Source organism: Hyperolius riggenbachi, chromosome 2 (genome assembly GCF_040937935.1).
Source record: "Hyperolius riggenbachi isolate aHypRig1 chromosome 2, aHypRig1.pri, whole genome shotgun sequence".
Lineage (NCBI taxonomy): Eukaryota > Metazoa > Chordata > Amphibia > Anura > Hyperoliidae > Hyperolius > Hyperolius riggenbachi.
In genome coordinates, this window is record NC_090647.1 from 104,190,592 (window position 1) to 104,209,634 (window position 19,043).

The 19,043-nt window shown below is 43.2% G+C and overlaps 1 protein-coding gene across 13 annotated transcripts in view; it reads left to right on the forward strand.

Annotated features, from left to right (window-relative positions):
* PHF11 (PHD finger protein 11) overlaps positions 1-18,162 on the forward strand; it is a 208,515-nt gene extending 190,353 nt beyond the window's left edge. For all 13 annotated transcript variants that reach the window (XM_068267137.1, XM_068267142.1, XM_068267145.1 and 10 more), the window contains 4 exons: positions 342-393; positions 3,934-4,059; positions 10,714-10,782; positions 13,815-18,162. In XM_068267137.1, the coding sequence (XP_068123238.1) occupies positions 342-393; positions 3,934-4,059; positions 10,714-10,782; positions 13,815-14,722 (1,155 nt within the window). In that variant the 3' untranslated portion in view covers positions 14,723-18,162. The remainder of the gene's footprint in view (positions 1-341; positions 394-3,933; positions 4,060-10,713; positions 10,783-13,814) is intronic.
* The last annotated feature ends 881 nt before the right edge of the window (positions 18,163-19,043 follow it).

A 19,043-nucleotide genomic window follows, 5' to 3' on the forward strand; every position in this document is an offset into this window, starting at 1 on the left:
GTATCTCCCGCTTCTCGGGAGATAACCTCTCCTATTACTGTTGCACAAAACACTATATCACATTGGGTGTCCTGTGTCTAGCTATACTGGTATTATTGGTGATTCTGCAGATCACCATATAATCGGGTATAGCATCTGTATTATTGGTGATACTGCAGATCACCAATAATCAGAAAAATCTGTGTTGCTGACACCAATCGATACACTAAACAACAACAAAAAATAGGGGGGCTGGAGACACTCTTTAAAGAAAAAAAAATGGAAAAATGAAAATACAGTATAAGTTGACAGATCTGAGCAAATTATTCTAATGGTAGAATGCTTCTATTATTTGCTTCCAGAATCAGCTGTGTGAGAGCTATCAGAACACTGAAAAGCAGATGTCAAGAACAGGTGCGTGTTTACATTAACTATACTTGTAAAAGGGTTTGTAAGCATTTGAATATTTCTAGAACTAAGCACATAAATGTTTTCTCTGTATACATGATGATTGGTTCTTATACCTTGAGGGAAAATTACTTGCATTGGTCTCTGATTTACTGGCCATTCAGTTGAGTCAGTCTAAATTCTTTGGGTCGGTCAAATGGTGAATTCAAACTTTTGATGAAGTCAATGGTGCTGGTGGTTAGTAACAAAGCCCCATACAGGCTATATCCACTAAACTTGCTAGGTGTATTAAAGGAGAATACTGGGGCGAAAATATTGATTTTAAATTTACAATTTAACTGACGGATAATGTATCTACCCATCGGTATTGAATCTTTACATATATCCCTAGAAAAAGCAGTGAATTCCCTGCTGGGATTTGCTGTTTGTCAGTACACTGACAGTGTTATAGCCAGCAGGATATCTCGGGACAAGTTGCAATGCTTTTGCCAGGGTACACTGTAGAGCTGCAATACATTGGCATAAGGATCCCTGAAAAACATATGTATATTTTTTGCATTAAAAAATAAAGTTTTCTTCTCCCCCAAAGCCTTTGTCAATACTAAAGGTAATATTGAGAATCTTTGTTATAGTAGACAGCGCTCCACCATGCAAGTAATCATCAGCAAACTACATATAAATGATTGCACTCACCCTGTCCAATTGACCACTATTAGATTGGTCACAAGATCGCTCATGTGTTGTCCACCACGATCAGCGTCTCTACTCCGTTGTTCCTTCTTCCTGTTGCTGCCAGATCAATCTTTCATATGTACCTACTATGTATTTTTTTCCCCGCCACAGCTGTGTGTGTGTTGGAGATTCAAAGCATGTCTTGTTACAATAACTTGTAAATAAAGCTAGTTCCAGTTATTCTGCGTCTGTGATTACTGCTCACAAAGATATTACGTTACTGCAGCAGGAGGACAAATATGGTGGGGAAAAAAAAAATACGTAGTAGGTACATATGAAAGCTTGATCTGGCAGCAACAGGAAGAAGGAACAACGGAGTAGAAACGCTAATCGGGGAGGACAACACATGAGCGATCTTGTGACCAATCTAATAGTGGTCAATTGGACAGGGTGAGTGCAATCATTTTATATGAAGTTTGCTGATGATTACTTGCATGGTGGAGCGCTGTCTACTATAACAAAGAATCCGAAGTAAGGTGGAACTGACACCGTTTTAGAAGCGCATACAACCAAAGAGACTGCTTCTTTTAGATGAACATTGGACTGCAACTCTATTTATGAGTAGTGTTTTTTATATGCGAGAAGTTTTTTTGGTATACCTATGTTTTATTAGTGTCTAAAAAGATTGTGAGACCATCCAGCTGTAGCGCTTACCTTTAGAATTTTTTTTAATATTGAGAATCTCCCAATAGAAAATGGACTAGTCCAAGATCTTTCAGCTTTTTACTACTACCTACTCTAAGTTACAGCAACATGGGAAAAAGTTAATTTATACTGCATGTATTTAACATTTTATATTTTCTTTTGCAATAGTAGTCCATTAACTTGGACTCACAGGCTTCCAGTTGGTAGTTGGAAAAAAATGTCAGGATGATTATTGAGTCCCAGATTAATCTTCAAGTGGTGTTCCTAGAATAAAATACAATCTCCTAATAGAGGGATTGTTGAAAGATTTAGAATTTTTTTTAAACTCTAAGAAGAAAAATACAGGTGATAAAGTACTATACTTTCTGCTCCATAAAACTGTGGCAGTGCAAAATTGAAGCAAATAGCTGCTTAATCACGTGACTAAAAATCCTGAAAGCTGCACCTCAGGTTGGGGCTACTGGTCACTTTTTGTTAGTCTTGTGGGGAGGGAGGGATGCCACCAGTAGGACAGATAAAATTAGTAAGTGTCTGTCAATGGGAAATTATATGCAGTATAGATCATGGATACATTACAGTGGGACGAAACTCAAACTTAATCTATGGTCTAAAGCAACATAGCGTAAAAAAAAAAAAAAGTATAAATGATTTTGAAGCTATTGGAAGAGTTAATACTCAAACTTCTACTTCACTCAAAAGCTAATTGATAAGATTACACTTTCCATACAAAAAAAGATCACATTGACTGGAGCTATACTTGTAGTTAGAGAGTCTGAAGCAGATTTTTTTTACCTCTTTTTATTGTGCATCCATCTTCAGCATTAAAATCCAAGTTGTTTTGCTGCATCCCTGTGGCAGAACGAGTGTCATGTCCCCCAGAAATGCCCTAAATAGATTCTGCAATCTCAGAATTTTCCTTCCTGGAAGGAAGTCCAGTCAATCTCCACCTCTCCCCGCCCCTCTCAGTCTTCTTTCATTGAGAGGGGCGGGAAGAGGCGGAGATTGACTGGAGAAGAGGCAGAGATACTGCACGCAGCCCTGCCTCTTCATGCAGCAAAATCTACGACCTGGAAAGTCGTAGATTCTATTTAGGGAATCTCTGGGGAAATAATACTCGTTCTGCCGCGGGTATGCAGCAAAACGACTTGGATATTAATGCTGAAGATGGCTGCACAATAAAAAGAGGTAAAAAAAATTAGCTTCAGACTCTCTTTAAGTAATTGCTTAGCAAATAATTGGATCATTTGTTGTGCAACCAGCAATGGTATCAGTTAGCTTCAGTAAAGTGTAAATATGCCTTCGAATGACATTAGAGCAGTCTTTTTATGTTTTCTATTTGTTTTGTGCTGTGTTAAATATTGTATAGTACTGTACTCACAAATGGTTAAATAGTTGAGCAGTGTTCTCAAATCTGTGGTTCCTTAGCTAAAACCACTATGAAAGTAGTTAAAAAGAAACTGTAATGCTGCCCCCCCTCCTGGGGATACTTACCTTGGGAGGGGGAAGCCTCTCAATCCTTTTGAAGCTTCCCACACCCTCCTAAGCTTAAGGAATCCAGCTCTGGCAGCCCCCAAAATACAGCCGACAAGCGTGTCGGCTGTTGTAGTGGCACCGGAACGCCTGCAATATTTATCTTCCCCGGTCCAGCACAGGCGCAGTAGCGGCTTTCTAATCGGGTTTAGATAGAAATAGCTGCGGCACGATTGTTTCTGCTTTACTGCACAAATGCAAGCTGTCTGCACAGTAGAGTGGACCCAATCGGGCCAGGCTATTCCCGCCTAAGCCTGAGAGGAAATCCAATACTGTGCCTGTGCTGGATCGCGGTAGGTAAATTACCTCTCCGGTGCTTGGGGGCTGCCAGCACTGGATCCCGTTGAAGAGAATAGAGAAAGCCTCATTAGGGTTCAGAGGCTCCCCCCATCTCCCCCCACCCCACACCCCCTCCTATTTACAAATCCTTGGCTAATCACTGTTTTTATAAGTTTGATGTTTAGAAACAAATTTATTTTTGCCTCTTTATAGGGTGAAGGAAGGCATAGGCAATATGCAGTCCTGATATTAGAGCAATCCAAAGCAACCATTCAGATTTCCACAATGGGTTACTGTTTGTTTTTCTCATGATGCCCTTTTTCTGTTGCTAAAGACAGTATTATGCAAATTTTTGTGTAGGTGCAGCTCAAGCCTTTTGGAATTGGTGCATGGAGAACAAATGCCAGGAATACTTACTTACACGGATTATATGCTGTATAAAAACGGTGGTACATAACATTGTACATGAAGAGCCTGACGAGAGAGGTATCAGCATAAATTATCTTTATTTTTTCAGAATACCCAGCTACCTTATGGCGACTCAGAACCATTGGGATATTATAAGGGGATTAAGGGACCAAAAAGCCTCTCCTATGATGCATCCAGGTATATAATTTTGGTGTACGGCTATAGCCAAGCACTTGGTATTGGTTACTCAAGCTCTTGCAACAAACTCTTCAGCAAATGCTAAAAGCCAGCATTCGGCTATAGCCGTGTGCTCAAATTATACACCTTGTGCTTCCGAGCTGATATAACACATTGGCTTTATCGTGGCGCCAGTATACCACGCATTAAAGAGACACTGAAGCAAAAAAAAAATTATGATGTAATGAATTGGCTGTGTAGTATGGATAATTACTAGAACATTAGTAGCAAAAGAAAATATTCTCATATTTTTATTTTCAGTTACAGTATATAGTGTTTTTAATAACATTGCATTGTTCTCTAATATTTGCAGTTTACACACTACTCAGCATTCTAAATGATTTTACAGAGTAGGCCAGTGAACTTTTGAACTGTCCTCTGGAGAGACAAAGAAAATACAATGACTGACAGTTGAGATAACAAGCTTCAGAAGACAGAGCTCTCTGGGACTTGAAAGTCGTGGAGCTCAGTGGCTCTTTTGCTGAGATAACAACTGGAGTTTTTTAACCACTTCAGGACCACAGTCTTTTCGCCCCTTAAGGACCAGAGCCTTTTTCTCCATTCAGACCACTGCAGCTTTCACGGTTTAATGCTCGGTCATACAACCTACCACCTAAATGAATTTTACCTCCTTTTCTTGTCACTAATACAGCTTTCTTTTGATGCTATTTGATTGCTGCTGCGAGTTTTACTTTTTATTATATTCATCAAAAAAGACATGAATTTTGTCAAAAAAATGACTTTTTTAACTTTCTGTGCTGACATTTTTCAAATAAAGTAAAATTTCCTATACATTTGAGCGCGAAAGTTATTCTGCTACATGTCTTTGATAAAAAAAAAACCATTCAGTGTATATTTATTGGATTGGGTAAAAGTTATAGCGTTTACAAACTATGGTGCCAAAAGTGAATTTTCCCATTTTCAAGCATCTCTGACTTTTCTGCGCACCTGTCAGGTTTCATGAGGGGCTAAAATTCCAGGATAGTACAAATACCCCCCAAATGACCCCATTTTGGAAAGAAGACATCCCAAAGTATTCAGTGAGAGGCATGGTGAGTTCATAGAAGATTTTATTTTTTGTCACAAGTTAGCGGAAAATGACACTTTGTGACAACAACAACAAAAAAAAAAAGTTTCCATTTCTTCTAACTTGCGACAAAAAAAAAATGAAATCTGCCACGGACTCACTATGCTCCTCTCTGAATACCTTGAAGTGTCTACTTTCCAAAATGGGGTCATTTGTGGGGTGTGTTCACTGTCCTGGCATTTTGGGGGGTGCCTAATTGTAAGCACCCCTGTAAAGCCTAAAGATGCTCATTGGACTTTGGGCCCCTTAGCGCAGTTAGGCTGCAAAAAAGTGCCACACATGTGGTATTGCCGTACTCAGGAAAAGTAGTATAATGTGTTTTGGGGTGTATTTTTACACATACCCATGCTGGGTGGGAGAAATATCTCCGTAAATGACAATTTTTTTATTTTTTTTACACACAATTGTCTATTTATAGAGATATTTCTCCCACTCAGCATGGGTATGTGGAAAAATACACCCCAAAACACATTATACTACTTCTCCTGAGTACGGCGATACCACATGTGTGGCACTTTTTTGCACCCTAACTGCGCTAAGGGACCCAAAGTCCAATGAGTACCTTTAGGATTTCACAGGTCATTTTGAGAAATTTCGTTTCAAGACTACTCCTCACGGTTTAGGGCCCCTAAAATGCCAGGACAGTATAGGAACCCCACAAATTACCCCATTTTAGAAAGAAGACACCCCAAGGTATTCCATTAGGAGTATGGTGAGTTCATAGAAGATTTTTTTTTTTTGTCACAAGTTAGCGGAAATTGATGTTAATTGTTTTTTTTCACAAAGTGTCATTTTCCGCTAACTTGTGACAAAAAATAAAATCTTCTATGAACTCACCATACTCCTAACGGAATACCTTGGGGTGTCTTCTTTCTAAAATGGGGTCATTTGTGGGGTTCCTATACTGCCCTGGCATTTTAGGGGCCCTAAACCGTGAGGAGTAGTCTTGAAACCAAATGGCGCAAAATGACCTGTGAAATCCTAAAGGTACTCATTGGACTTTGGGCCCCTTAGCGCACTTAGGGTGCAAAAAAGTGCCACACATGTGCTACCGCCGTACTCAGGAGAAGTAGTATAATGTGTTTTGGGGTGTATTTTTACACATACAGATGCTGGGTGGGAGAAATATCTCTGTAAATGACAATTATTTGATTTTTTTTACACACAATTGTCCATTTACAGAGAGATTTCTCCCACCCAGCATGGGTATGTATAAAAATACACCGCAAAACACATTATACTACTTCTTCTGAGTACGGCAATACCACATGTGTGACACTTTTTTGCAACCTAGGTGCGCTAAGGGGCCTAACGTCCTATTCACAGGTCATTTTGAGGCATTTGGATTCTAGACTACTCCTCACGGTTTAGGGCCCCTAAAATGCCAGGGCAGTATAGGAACCCCACAAGTGACCCCATTTTAGAAAGAAGACACCCCAAGGTATTCCGTTAGGGGTATGGTGAGTTCATAGAAGATTTTATTTTTTGTCACAAGTTAGTGAACAATGACACTTTGTGAAAAAAACAATAAAAATCCAATTTCCTCTAACTTTTGACAAAAAATAAAATATTCTATGAACTCATCATACACCTAACAGAATACCTTGGGGTGTCTTCTTTCTAAAATGGGGTCACTTGTGGGGTTCCTATACTGCCCTGGCATTTTACGGGCCCAAAACTGTGAGTAGTCTGGAAACCAAATTTCTCAAAATGACTGTTCAGGGGTATAAGCATCTGCAAATTTTGATGACAGGTGGTCTATGAGGGGGCAAATTTTGTGGAAGCGGTCATAAGCAGGGTGGCCTCTTAGATGACAGGATGTATTGGGCCTGATCTGATGGATAGGAGTGCTAGGGGGGTGACAGGAGGTGATTGATGGGTGTCTCAGGGGGCGGTTAGAGGGGAAAATAGATGCAATAAATGCACTGGGGACGTGATCGGAAGGGGGTCTGAGGGGGATCTGAGGGTTTGGCCGAGTGATCAGGAGCCCACACGGGGCAAATTAGGGCCTGATCTGATGGGTAGGTGTGCTAGGGGGTGACAGGAGGTGATTGATGGGTGTCTCAAGGTGTGATTAGAGGGGGGAAATAGATGCAAGCAATGCACTGGCGAGGTGATCAGGGCTGGGGTCTGAGGGCGTTCTGAGGTGTGGGCGGGTGATTGGGTGCCCGCAAGGGGCAGATTAGGGTCTAATCTGATGGGTAACAGTGACAGGTGGTGATAGGGGGTGATTGATGGGTAATTAGTGGGTGTTTAGAGGAGAGAAGATCTGCGGGCGATCTATTGGTGTGGGTGGGTGATCAGATTGCCCGCAAGGGGCAGGTTAGGGGCTGTTTGATGGGTGGCAGTGACAGGGGGTGATTGATGGGTGGCAGTGACAGGGGGTGATTGATGGGTGATTGACAGGTGATCAGTGGGTTATTACAGGGAATAACAGATGTAAATATTGCACGGGCGAATTGATAAGGGGGGGTCTGAGGGCAATCTGAGCGTGTGGGCGGGTGATTGGGTGCCCGCAAGGGGCAGATTAGGGTCTAATCTGATGGGTAACAGTGACAGGTGGTGATAGGGGGTGATTGATGGGTAATTAGTGGGTGTTTAGAGGAGATAAGAGATGTAAACAATGGATTTGGGAGGTGATCTGATGTCGGATCTGCGGGCGATCTATTGGTGTGGGTGGGTGATCAGATTGCCCGCAAGGGGCAGGTTAGGGGCTGTTTGATGGGTGGCAGTGACAGGGGGTGATTGATGGGTGGCAGTGACAGGGGGTGATTGATGGGTGATTGACAGGTGATCAGTGGGTTATTACAGGGAATAACAGATGTAAATATTGCACGGGCGAATTGATAAGGGGGGGTCTGAGGGCAATCTGAGCGTGTGGGCGGGTGATTGGGTGCCCGCAAGGGGCAGATTAGGGTCTAATCTGATGGGTAACAGTGACAGGTGGTGATAGGGGGTGATTGATGGGTAATTAGTGGGTGTTTAGAGGAGATAAGAGATGTAAACAATGGATTTGGGAGGTGATCTGATGTCGGATCTGCGGGCGATCTATTGGTGTGGGTGGGTGATCAGATTGCCCGCAAGGGGCAGGTTAGGGGCTGATTGATGGGTGGCAGTGACAGGGGGTGATTGACGGGTGATTGACGGGTGATTGACAGGTGATTGACAGGTGATCAAGGGGGATAGATGCATACAGTACACGGGGGAGGGGGTCTGGGGGGGGGGTCTGGGGAGAATCTGAGGGGTGGGGGGGTGATCAGGAGGGAGTAGGGGGCAGATTAGGGACTTAAAAATAAAATAGCGTTGACAGATAGTGACAGGGAGTGATTGATGGGTGATTAGGGGGGTGACTGGGTGCAAACAGTGGTCTGGGGGGTGGGCAGGGGGGGGTCTGAGGGGTGCTGTGGGCGATCAGGGGGCAGGGGAGGGGGAAATCAGTGTGCTTGGGTGCAGACTAGGGTGGCTGCAGCCTGCCCTGGTGGTCCCTCGGACACTGGGACCACCAGGGCAGGAGGCAGCCAGTATAATAGGCTTTGTATACATTACAAAGCCTATTATACTTGTTACATGCGGCGATCCGGGTGCTAGTAACCCGCCGGCGCTTCCGAACGGCCGGCGGGTTACAACGAACGGTGGGCGGAGCCAGTCCCCGGCGGCTGATCGCGTCACGAATGACGCGATCGCCGCACAGCCACTCCCGCAGCCGCCCCCGCCGATGGGCGTATTGCGGTCGTTTGGGCCCGGTCTTTGCCGCCGCCCATCGGCTGGGGGCGGTCCTCAAGTGGTTAAGGATGCAGTAGAAAAGAGGCTATGAGTAAGGATATGATCCGAAACATGTCAGCCATTTTACTGCTTTTGTGAGTTGGAATCAATAAAAACCCTTGGACTTTACCTGCGGGTGTGCGGAGTTCATCTTTCCTGTATGGAGTTTTTTAACTCTTCCTGTACTGGAAACAATATTAGACTCATATCTGTGCTCCTAATATTTTATTTCTTAGTTGTAGTACACATACAAATCATTATATGATAAGTTTATTTTCACTTTAAATCTACCCACTTCCTGATATTTTTCCTGTGTTAAAACCTCACAGAGAGGATATAATGTACAATATACAAAACACAGAGAACAAACACTTCTACCATAAAGTGTGTACCCCAGTACTGAAAAAATACATGAACAAACAGTTCATTTATATAACATAAATACAGTATTCTAAAAAAACTTTGCCTGACACACATTTTACAAAAAAAGTTTGCCTCCTTAGAGGCACAAGAAATGTATCATATAAATTCCAAAATTTTATATTAAGCAAAAACAGAACACATCATTTTTTATTATTGCAATTGTAGAATAATATCTTCCACAGCACCTTACAGATTACATTCGTGTGTCTGTCTATCAGAGGAGCTCACTATTTAATCCCTGCCATAGTCATAGGCTTATGCCCCAATTGTAGACTGACGCCAATTTTGGGGTTCCAATTTCTTATCTGTATGTATTTGGGGTGTGGGAGGAATCCAGACTGCCCAGAGGAAACCCACACAAACACATGGAAATCATAAAAACTCCATGCAGATAATGTTCTAGTAGCAGATTTTAACGAGGGACCTTACCACTGCAAGGTGAGAGACCTAACCAGTATGCCACCTACCATATATGGTATATGATATAATAAAAGTATAGAATGTAGAGTCAAAGATCCAGGCACCAGACCAAGTTCCAATATAAAACATCACCTATTTACTTCATCCTCATTGACATACAGATATAGACTTAGCAGAGTGCTGACAGCTGTATCGCGGGTCTTCCCTGCTTCGTCAGAGACCGCCAGACCGTCAGAGTCTGGACGATCTTGGTCTGGTAGGGTTTTCAAACTTTGATTAGTTGGTCACTGGGTGACTGGGGCTAAAATTCAGAAAAGTGGGTGGAGCCTACAAAAGCCAATCAAAATTCACCTATTGATTTTCAAGGGGAATATTTAATTGCTGACACTCTTGCACTGTTAATGGCACAAGCCTCAAACCTGGTACAGTTGGTCATTGGTTGACTGGGGTTCAAATTCAGAAAAGGGGGTGGCGTCCCAAACAGCCAATCAGATTTGTTTCATTTCAATGCAAATGATTGATAATTGATGCCAAAGACCGCAAAGCTCACAAACCTGGTCATTGAGTAATTGTGTGTTAGGGTTGGAATAAGTGAGCACAGCCAACACCAGCCAAATACCCAGGCAACGCCGAGCCATCAGCTAGTGTTTAATAAATCCAGGTCAGGTTTTTTGATCAGTGTTGTTTAGACTGAGAAAACTTTAGTAAATAAGGTGCAGCCTTAATACTCAAACTTTCAGTCCCTTTTAAGTGTAAATGACTTTCAGAGGTCAGTTGTTTATAACCAATTACTTTATTTGCAGACTATGACCAAGCATTTGTATTTCTCCAAGCAACTGGATGCTTTACAGATTTTGTAAATGACATACAAGGTAAATTATATGTAAATTACTATACATTTATATATTTGCCATGCACATGCTGGGTTCTCACCAGTAGGTTTTTGGGATGCTCACCCAATAACTACCGTATCTAGCATTATAACAGTGATATAAACACTCTCAAAATGCCTGGCCAGCATGGGGCGGCACATTAACATTTGAGGGGACAGCGGCCGGGGGTCCCGTCATGCTTGTCGCTTGTCCCGATATTGCACGCCATTACCGCCTTGCATCCACCCACTCGACTGTGTTGGCCTGAGATTTCCCCGCATGTTCGATACATTCAACACATTCCGACCCAAAATTGTTGTGGCACCAATTTTCACCTGATTTGATAATAATTATCAAATCGGATAGTTGATAGGCTGAAAAATCGCCAGATGTATGGCCACCTTTCCCCTCTCATCATACGACCTCCAGCTTCACTTCTACCAGCACATCGCTAGCTGTGGGTGATTCCGGTGACTGTTTAACAATGGTTATAGTAAAAACATGCCTCATTGTTCCTTATCAAACATCACGTTCTGTCATACAATCAGTATGACCATTCATCTTCTTGTCAAAAACTGAGGATTAACTGTTTTTGAACTGTGTAAGGCTTGGTTCTCACTTGAACGGATGCAGAATGGACACGGTAAAACTCTGACCATTTTGCATCCCCTCTGTGCCGTCTGCTCCGGGCTCGCCCACTGTCCCAAATGATCTATGCTCATCTGTCCCGCCTCTGATTGCCACTGCTTGGTCCCTCTATATTGAGCCTGGAGGCCGGCTGGAGCATGGGGCTCTCTATAGGCTGCATTAGGCCAATTCTCCCTAGCAATAGGGAGAATTTTCATTGGTCCACCATGAACCAATGAGAATTCTCCCTGTTGCTAAGGATTCTCAATGGTCTTTTGCAGTCCAATGGGGAACCCCATGCTTCTTCCCTACCTACAGGAAGCAAGCAGCGAAGGATCGGTGGTGGGACTCAAAGCTCGGGGGCAGATGCATCCGTGTGCAGGGAATTATCGTGGACTGCACAAAAGGGTGGCCCGCTTACTGCAATGGATCCGTTGCAGAGTGACACGTGGGAATGATCCTGTTTCTAAAATAAGGTTAGACGTGTGTGTGTGTGGTTTGGGAGTTAAAGCTAGCCATGGATTTATTATGGTTAAGGTTAACCATGGGGGAGAGGTTGAAGTTAGGCATGGGGAAAAGTGTACATTTAATAAAGGGAAACAAAGGGAGCGCTCTACAATCTATTAAACCTTTTAATGGAACTGTAAATAAAAGAATCACACTTACAGTCTGAATAGTGTCATAAAAGCATATAGCACCAATGTGCAGTTCCCAGGACCTCTTTAGATGGACACACCACCGCTAGTATCCTCCACTGTGGCCAGCAGCATGGATTTTCAGTCAGCTGAGCTGTGGTGGAAACAGGCAGGACTCGGATCCTCCTCTCAGGTACAATGAAAAATAGGCCTCTATTAGTTGATAATGAGCACTGTACTGTCCTTCCTTTGTTTCCCTTTATTAGATATACGCTTTGTCCACAGGTTTTACAGAGCTGCACTGTTTGTGTCATTATTGGATTTTGAGAGTGATCTCTCTGGCAGAAGCGCAGTCAATCTTTCTTGGATTAGGCATTGACGGGTTAGGGTTACACGTGTGTGTGTGTGGGGGGGGGGGGGGGGTTAAAGCGAAACTCCGACCAAGAATTGAACTTTATCCAAATCAGTAGCTGATACCCCCTTTTACATGATAAATCTATTCCTTTTCACAAACAGACCATCAGGGGGCGCTGTATGGCTGATATTGTGGTGAAACCTTTCCCACAAGAAAAGTACATACTCTTGGCAGTTTCTTGTCTGTGAACCTTGCTGCATTGTGGGAAATAGCTGTTTACAGCTGTTTCCAACTGCCAAAAAAACATGCAGCTGCTACATCACCTGCCAACAGTAAAAATGTCACCATGTAATAAATGTCAGAATGTAAATCAGGGGTTTAAAAGATTTTACAATGGGCAAACACTGACTAAATAATTTATACATAATTATTGTAAAAATGAAGCACTTTTTTATTACATTATTTTCACTGGAGTTCCTATTTAAGGTAGGCATCAGTAGAGGGAGGGTTCAGATTGAGAATAGGGTTATGTTTAGCTGCAGTAAAATATCGGCAACTATCACTGATTTTTTACCATTGTCATTAGCACTGTAAGGCCCAGTGCACACCAAAAACCTCTAGCAGATCTGCAAAACGCTAGAGGTTTTTGAAGCAGATTGCAGAGCGATTCTAGGCATGTTTAGAGACGTTTTCTAAACATGCCTAGCGTTTTTTGGAGCATTTTTATGTAGCAGATTTCATATATTGTTACAGTAAAGCTGTTACTGAACAGCTTCTGTAACAAAAACGCCTAGAAAACCGCTCTGATCTAGTGTTTTTCCGAGTGGTTTGCGCTTTTCCTATACTTTACATTGAGGCAGAAATGCTTCTGCAAACCGCAAAAGTGCTGCAGGACCCACGTTTGCGGTTTGCTAAAAACCTCAAACCGCTGTTGTGCACCAGCCCATTGAGATACATTAGCCAAGCGTTTTCACAGGCGGAAGCAGTTTGCGAAACACTTCAAAAACCGCTCGGCGTGCACCAGGCCTAAAAGTAGAATATCAGTAAATTTACTTATATTCTGCTATCGGCTATTTCTGTCCGCCCAACATTTTTTTCATGTATGGCATATAAGTATGTAACAAAAATACCTGGTAAAGAATACTTGATGCCTTTACCATTAGGACTTTTTGTTTTCCCACTATCCATCTTTTTGGTAAGAGTAGGATCTCAATTGCTTGATTGGTGGCTGTCCAAGAAGTAATAGGCCTATTAAAGTGAGCTTTCCATGTTTATAGCTCTTGGGGATAGCATGACCTTGAGTGAGGTAAAGCGGCAATGTGTGCTTTTTGTTACAGAAACTGCTCCAAGTTTGGAATGTCAGGATTGCAAGTCATAAACAGAAAAGGCTTATTTTCAATGCATTTATTTCACAGGTGAAGGCAGTCAGACAATGACAAGTTCCAATATGGGTAGTAAGAAACCATGTAACGAAAGCCAACGTCCTCTCCTTCATGATCTAAGTACTCTCAGCAATGAATTAAAAGCTCATGAGGATATCACCACCAGAGATGAGGACGACCATAGTGGAATCGAAACTGACTTACCTGAAACATCTTCAGCTTTGGTAAACACCAGTAAAGATGAAAGCCTCAGAAAGGAACACCATGGTGGCATCGAAACAGAATTGCCCGAGACATCAATGTCTTTAGCGAGGGACAGAAAAATCGAAAGCTCTAGGCATAAAATTGATGATAAAATAGAAACTGAAACACCTGAAACATCTTCTTCTATAGCAAGAGGAGAAGAGGAAAACATGGAGGTTGCAGGCCCTGATGGAATGGAAGCAGAGACACTTCAAACATCTTCAACTTTAATGACAAGCAAAAAAGATGACAGCACCAGAGAGGAAGACTGTGATAGAGCACAACTTAAATCCTCTGAAACGCCTTCAGTTGGTAATGAAATAGCGGAAAGTACCAGAAAGGGGGAATATAATAGAAAAGAACCCAAGTCTTATGTCACAACATTATTGTCACCAATCAGAGAAGAGGAGACTGCATTGCTCCAAAGATCGCCTCCCTCATCTTCAGCAAGCAGCAAATCAGATGTGACGCCACCTGAGATTATTAATACTAATGGCATGACTTCAGAGCAGTTTCAGACCTTGGTCATCAGAATGTTGGAACATATAGAGAAACAAAATAAAAGTCATTGGGAGCAAGAACAGGATGGGGATGTGAGCTTTGTCAAATCTCTGGCTCCATTGTTGAAGAAAGTTCCAGAAGATAAAAAGATACTCACTCAAATAGCGCTGCTGCATGTTTTAAGTAAAAATATTTAAACAACCAGAATCTAACTCAGACACAGCACTGCAACATAAAGAAAGCACCCACGTCTAGAATATTGTGTCACATTACAAAAAGACTCACACCTCCAGATTCAGAGACAAAGCATCTCCCAAGAACTCCAGTGGTAATAACATACAGTAGGTGATCCAGGAAACCTGGAATGGATTCATTAAAACTAAATGGCAATTAGGATTTGGATTTTCCACTCACATGGGTCATATCAGATAAAAGTGAGGTATGCTGAGAGGTTTGTTAATTAGTGCCTGTTTGCTTGTAGTTCCAAGTAGCATCCACAGTAAGAATGTTATTTGTTTAGTATCAATCCAGGATAGCGTGGAATTTGTTGCAAATAAGTTCTATGTGAGTCTGCAAACGCATATGTATATGTACACTGCTGGGCACAGGGCGACCCTAATGAAGAGTCTCCCTGCTGCCGCTCAAATCCCCAGTGGCTTCAAATACTGTTCCCCTTCTGAGTCATCGCAACTCGGAGGAAGGTGTAATTCGCTGTCTGGCGGTTTCCAGGGCCATTAATTACCCTTACTTGGCCTGCACAGAATAACATTACTGCTACGGTGGCGCCAAGTTTTACCACCGAGCACCGTGCAGTGAAACCACGTGTTTAGCTGCAAACACACAACTGCTGATTTACCAACCTTTCAGCATACTGGCTTCTAGTGTGTCCCAGGTGAGGAACTGTCCAGCAGGTTTGACGGGTCACTTGTCATATCCTTCCTTGCTGGAGATCTCTGGAGAAGTAAAGCAGACCCAATTATGCATTATGATTTTGTTGAAATCGCAAATGCGCTGCATGTATAATTTTTTGGAGTGATTCAGCTTGCATGAATATGCAGAAACGCATTCATTCAAAAATCGCCCTGAAAAGTGCTTTGCAAAACAGCTAAGGACTAGCGCTTGAATTTTGCAGTGTGAACCAGGCCTTAGATCTTTTGCGTAATATCTATTTTTTTCTACTTGTACAAAAATATATTAGTTAAGGTACCCATTTAACGATACAATTTTTCACTAAATGCGATCTTTCAATGCGATTTGAACAATTGTAACTAATCGGAAGGCAATTGTCAATTGTTCACATTTACTGAGCGATTCTTTCATCAACTTTAATCATAAAATCCAACTTTCAGATCTATTTTATCCTATTTAGCAATCAACCAAAGAATAGTTCCTTATCAATTGTCTTCGTAAACGGCGAATTTTCTATACAATTCGATTGTAAAAAAGGCATCTAAAGATTGCATTTGAAAACATTGTACTGTTAAATGGCACCTTTTACACATTGCTGTTGCTGAATCTGGTGTTGCTGGCTGTTTGTAACAGCAATCTGCTTATTGCAGGCTGTTTAAGTATAACAGCAATCTACTGGTCCCGATAACTGAAACAGAAATCTGCAAAGCACACATTAATCATTCAAAATGATTTTTACCCTAGCTTCAGTGCACTGAAATCTGATTGGTTGCTGGTGTGGACATCTCTTCATGCTGTTTTAGCAGCCCTTCCTTAAAGTGGCCATAGCTGCAATGTATTGATTGCAGCACATATTGGCTTCAATTCATCAAGCATTACCGCATTCGGTAATGCTAAAAACAGCTGACTTAAGGGAGCACTTTAGAAAATGTTAATTCATCAAAGCTGTTACCGAATGAGAAGCTGAAATGACACAGCAATGAGATAAATTACCGACATGTGCTCAACAAATGTTAATTCATCAAGGTTCCCACATTCTCTAACACATTCGGTGTTTATCTCAAGCTCTCCCCTGTCGTTACAGGCTTCGAAAGCCTTCTGTGTGAATGTTTTCATGATTAGCAGGAGCAGGCAGCCAATAGAAACAGCCCCTGTTCTCCTGCAAGTGCTGCTGATAGGTCACACAGGCTTCTCCACACAAGCTTCCAGACCTCCCAGGCAGTGAGCAGAGATAACGGACAAAAGATATCCCCAGATGTCCTTCGGTGGTTTAACCCTTTGAGTCCCTGTTTGAATATACAAAGATGCATGTGGTGAAATCACCAAGCATGGCATTTGTAAAGTCTCCAGGAAGTTTATCTACGTTGTGGCAAAGAAGTAAAATGTTAAGAAACACTGATGGACAGATTCAGAGCAGCAGAGGCAGTATAAGTAACAGTAAATATAACACACGTTTACATGTAAAGGGATGTCTGGATGCCTTCTATTGTTATCAGCTTGTAACAACACATAGACATTCCAAGCTGCTCTGCACCACTCTGCTGTTATCTAACAGCCTTTGATGAACTGAAGCCGTAGTACTTCGGTAACTTAACGAACCTCTACCACACATGGGAAAATATTGATGAATTAGCACAGTGAAGTGTAAAATACCGAATGCGGTATTTTAAGGACTGGGATTTTGTTATCGAACACCCTTTGATGAATTGAAGCCATTGTGATGAATAAAAGTATAGACGTTAGATACTTACCTATTTAGCGGGAAGCCTTGAATGGTTCAGAGGGTTCTCAGATCCTCCCTGAGCCCATCACTACTGACTGGGACCCTTTATCACACACTGACAGGCACATGGTAAAAAAAAATGAAATCCGTACTGGGCAGGCACGTATGTGGTCCGTGCATGTCCAATCTAGTAGAAGGAAGCCACTTGTGCACTGAAGAAAAACCTGTGCATGAGCAGGCATGCCACATGTGCAGACTGAGCTTGTGCATGCCCACTACAGATGTACCTGTACACTGATGGAGACTGTCTACAAGAGCAAATTCAACCAACTCTTGTCAGATATGTTCAGCTTTGTATTGATGAGTGTGGTAGGGATAGGGGATGCCTCTGGACTGTCCATCCTACTACTGATGCAAATATCTAGTTTCCTCTTGAAAATCAGCCTAAAGGTGCCCATTCAAGGTACAATTTTTCCTTCAGATTTGATCATTGGACGCAATTTTTACGATCGAATTGTATAGAAAACTGTGCCATGTGTGGTGCAATTTGGTGTGAAATGATTCTTTGGTCGATTGGAAAAGGAAAAAATATTGATCCGAAAGAAAGTAATGATCAAATTGGAATGTAAAACCTTCTTAAAGGACTTGCGAGGAGGATTAAAATCTGTCTGGCCATAATGATCGTGACCTGCTAGCGGGGTCGTCTCTTCTGCACGCCCCGCGTGTCTACGTCATCTGGCGCGTACTGCGTTTGCCCAAAACTACTGTGCAGGCGCAGTATGTGCCAGATCAGGTAGACGCGCAGGCGCAGAAAAGCCGACCCCTCCGGCGGGTCACGTTCATTCAGGCCGGCCAGTCGGAAAACGAGGAGAACCGGGGCTGCAGCAAGGGACTGAAACGGCTGCTCGGGCTGGAAGAAGCCCCAGGTGAGTAAACAGATTTGATTCCACCTCACCTCGGATGTCCTTTAAAGGGATACTGTAGGGGGCCCCGCCTCTGGTTCACTATTGGAATTTCAGACTTTAAAGTCTGAAAACCACTGCGCCTGCGTTGCCGTGTCCTCGCTTCCCCTGATGTCACCAGGAGCGCACGGCGCAGGCACAGACCATACTGGGCTTGCGCAGTACGCTCCTGGTGCCATCAGCAGGAGCGAGGACACGGCAACGCAGGCGCAGTGGTTTTCAGACTTTAAAGTCTGAAATTCCAGGAGTGAACCGGAGGCGGGGCCGGAGCATTGGGGAGTGGCTGCGTGGGCACAGGATGTCTGTGGGGGACCATTAGAAACCCCAGGTAACTTCAACTCATTTTCCCCCGACCCCCCCCCCCCCCCCTACAGTATCCCTTTAAATCATTTTAAATTGCATCGAAAGATCACATCTGAAGGAAAAATTGAACTGTTACTGGACACCTTACGGCATGCCTTAAAGAGAGTCTGAAGCGAGAATAAATCTCGCTTCAGACCTCATAGATAGCAGGGGCACGTGTGCCCCTGCTAAACCGCCGCTATCCTGCGGCTTAGCGGGGGTCCCTTGACCCCCAAATCCCCCTCCGTGCAGCGGGGGAGCGCTTCCTGGTTAGGGCAGGGCTAACCGCCGCAGCCCTGCCCCACGCGCGTCTGTCAGCGCGTATCTCCGCCTCTCCCCCGCCCCTCTCAGTCTTCCTTCACTGAGAGGCGGGGGAGAGGCGGCGATGCGCGGCTGATAGACGCGAATGGAGGCAGGGCTGCAGCCGTTAGCCCTGCCTCCAGGAGCGACCAAGCCTGCGACCAAGTGTCACAGTGGGGGGTTTGGGGGACCCCCGTTTAGCGGCGCGTATGCGGCGGTTTAGCAGGGGCACACGTGCCCCTGCTAACTATGAGCTCTCAAGCGAGATTTATTCTCGCTTCA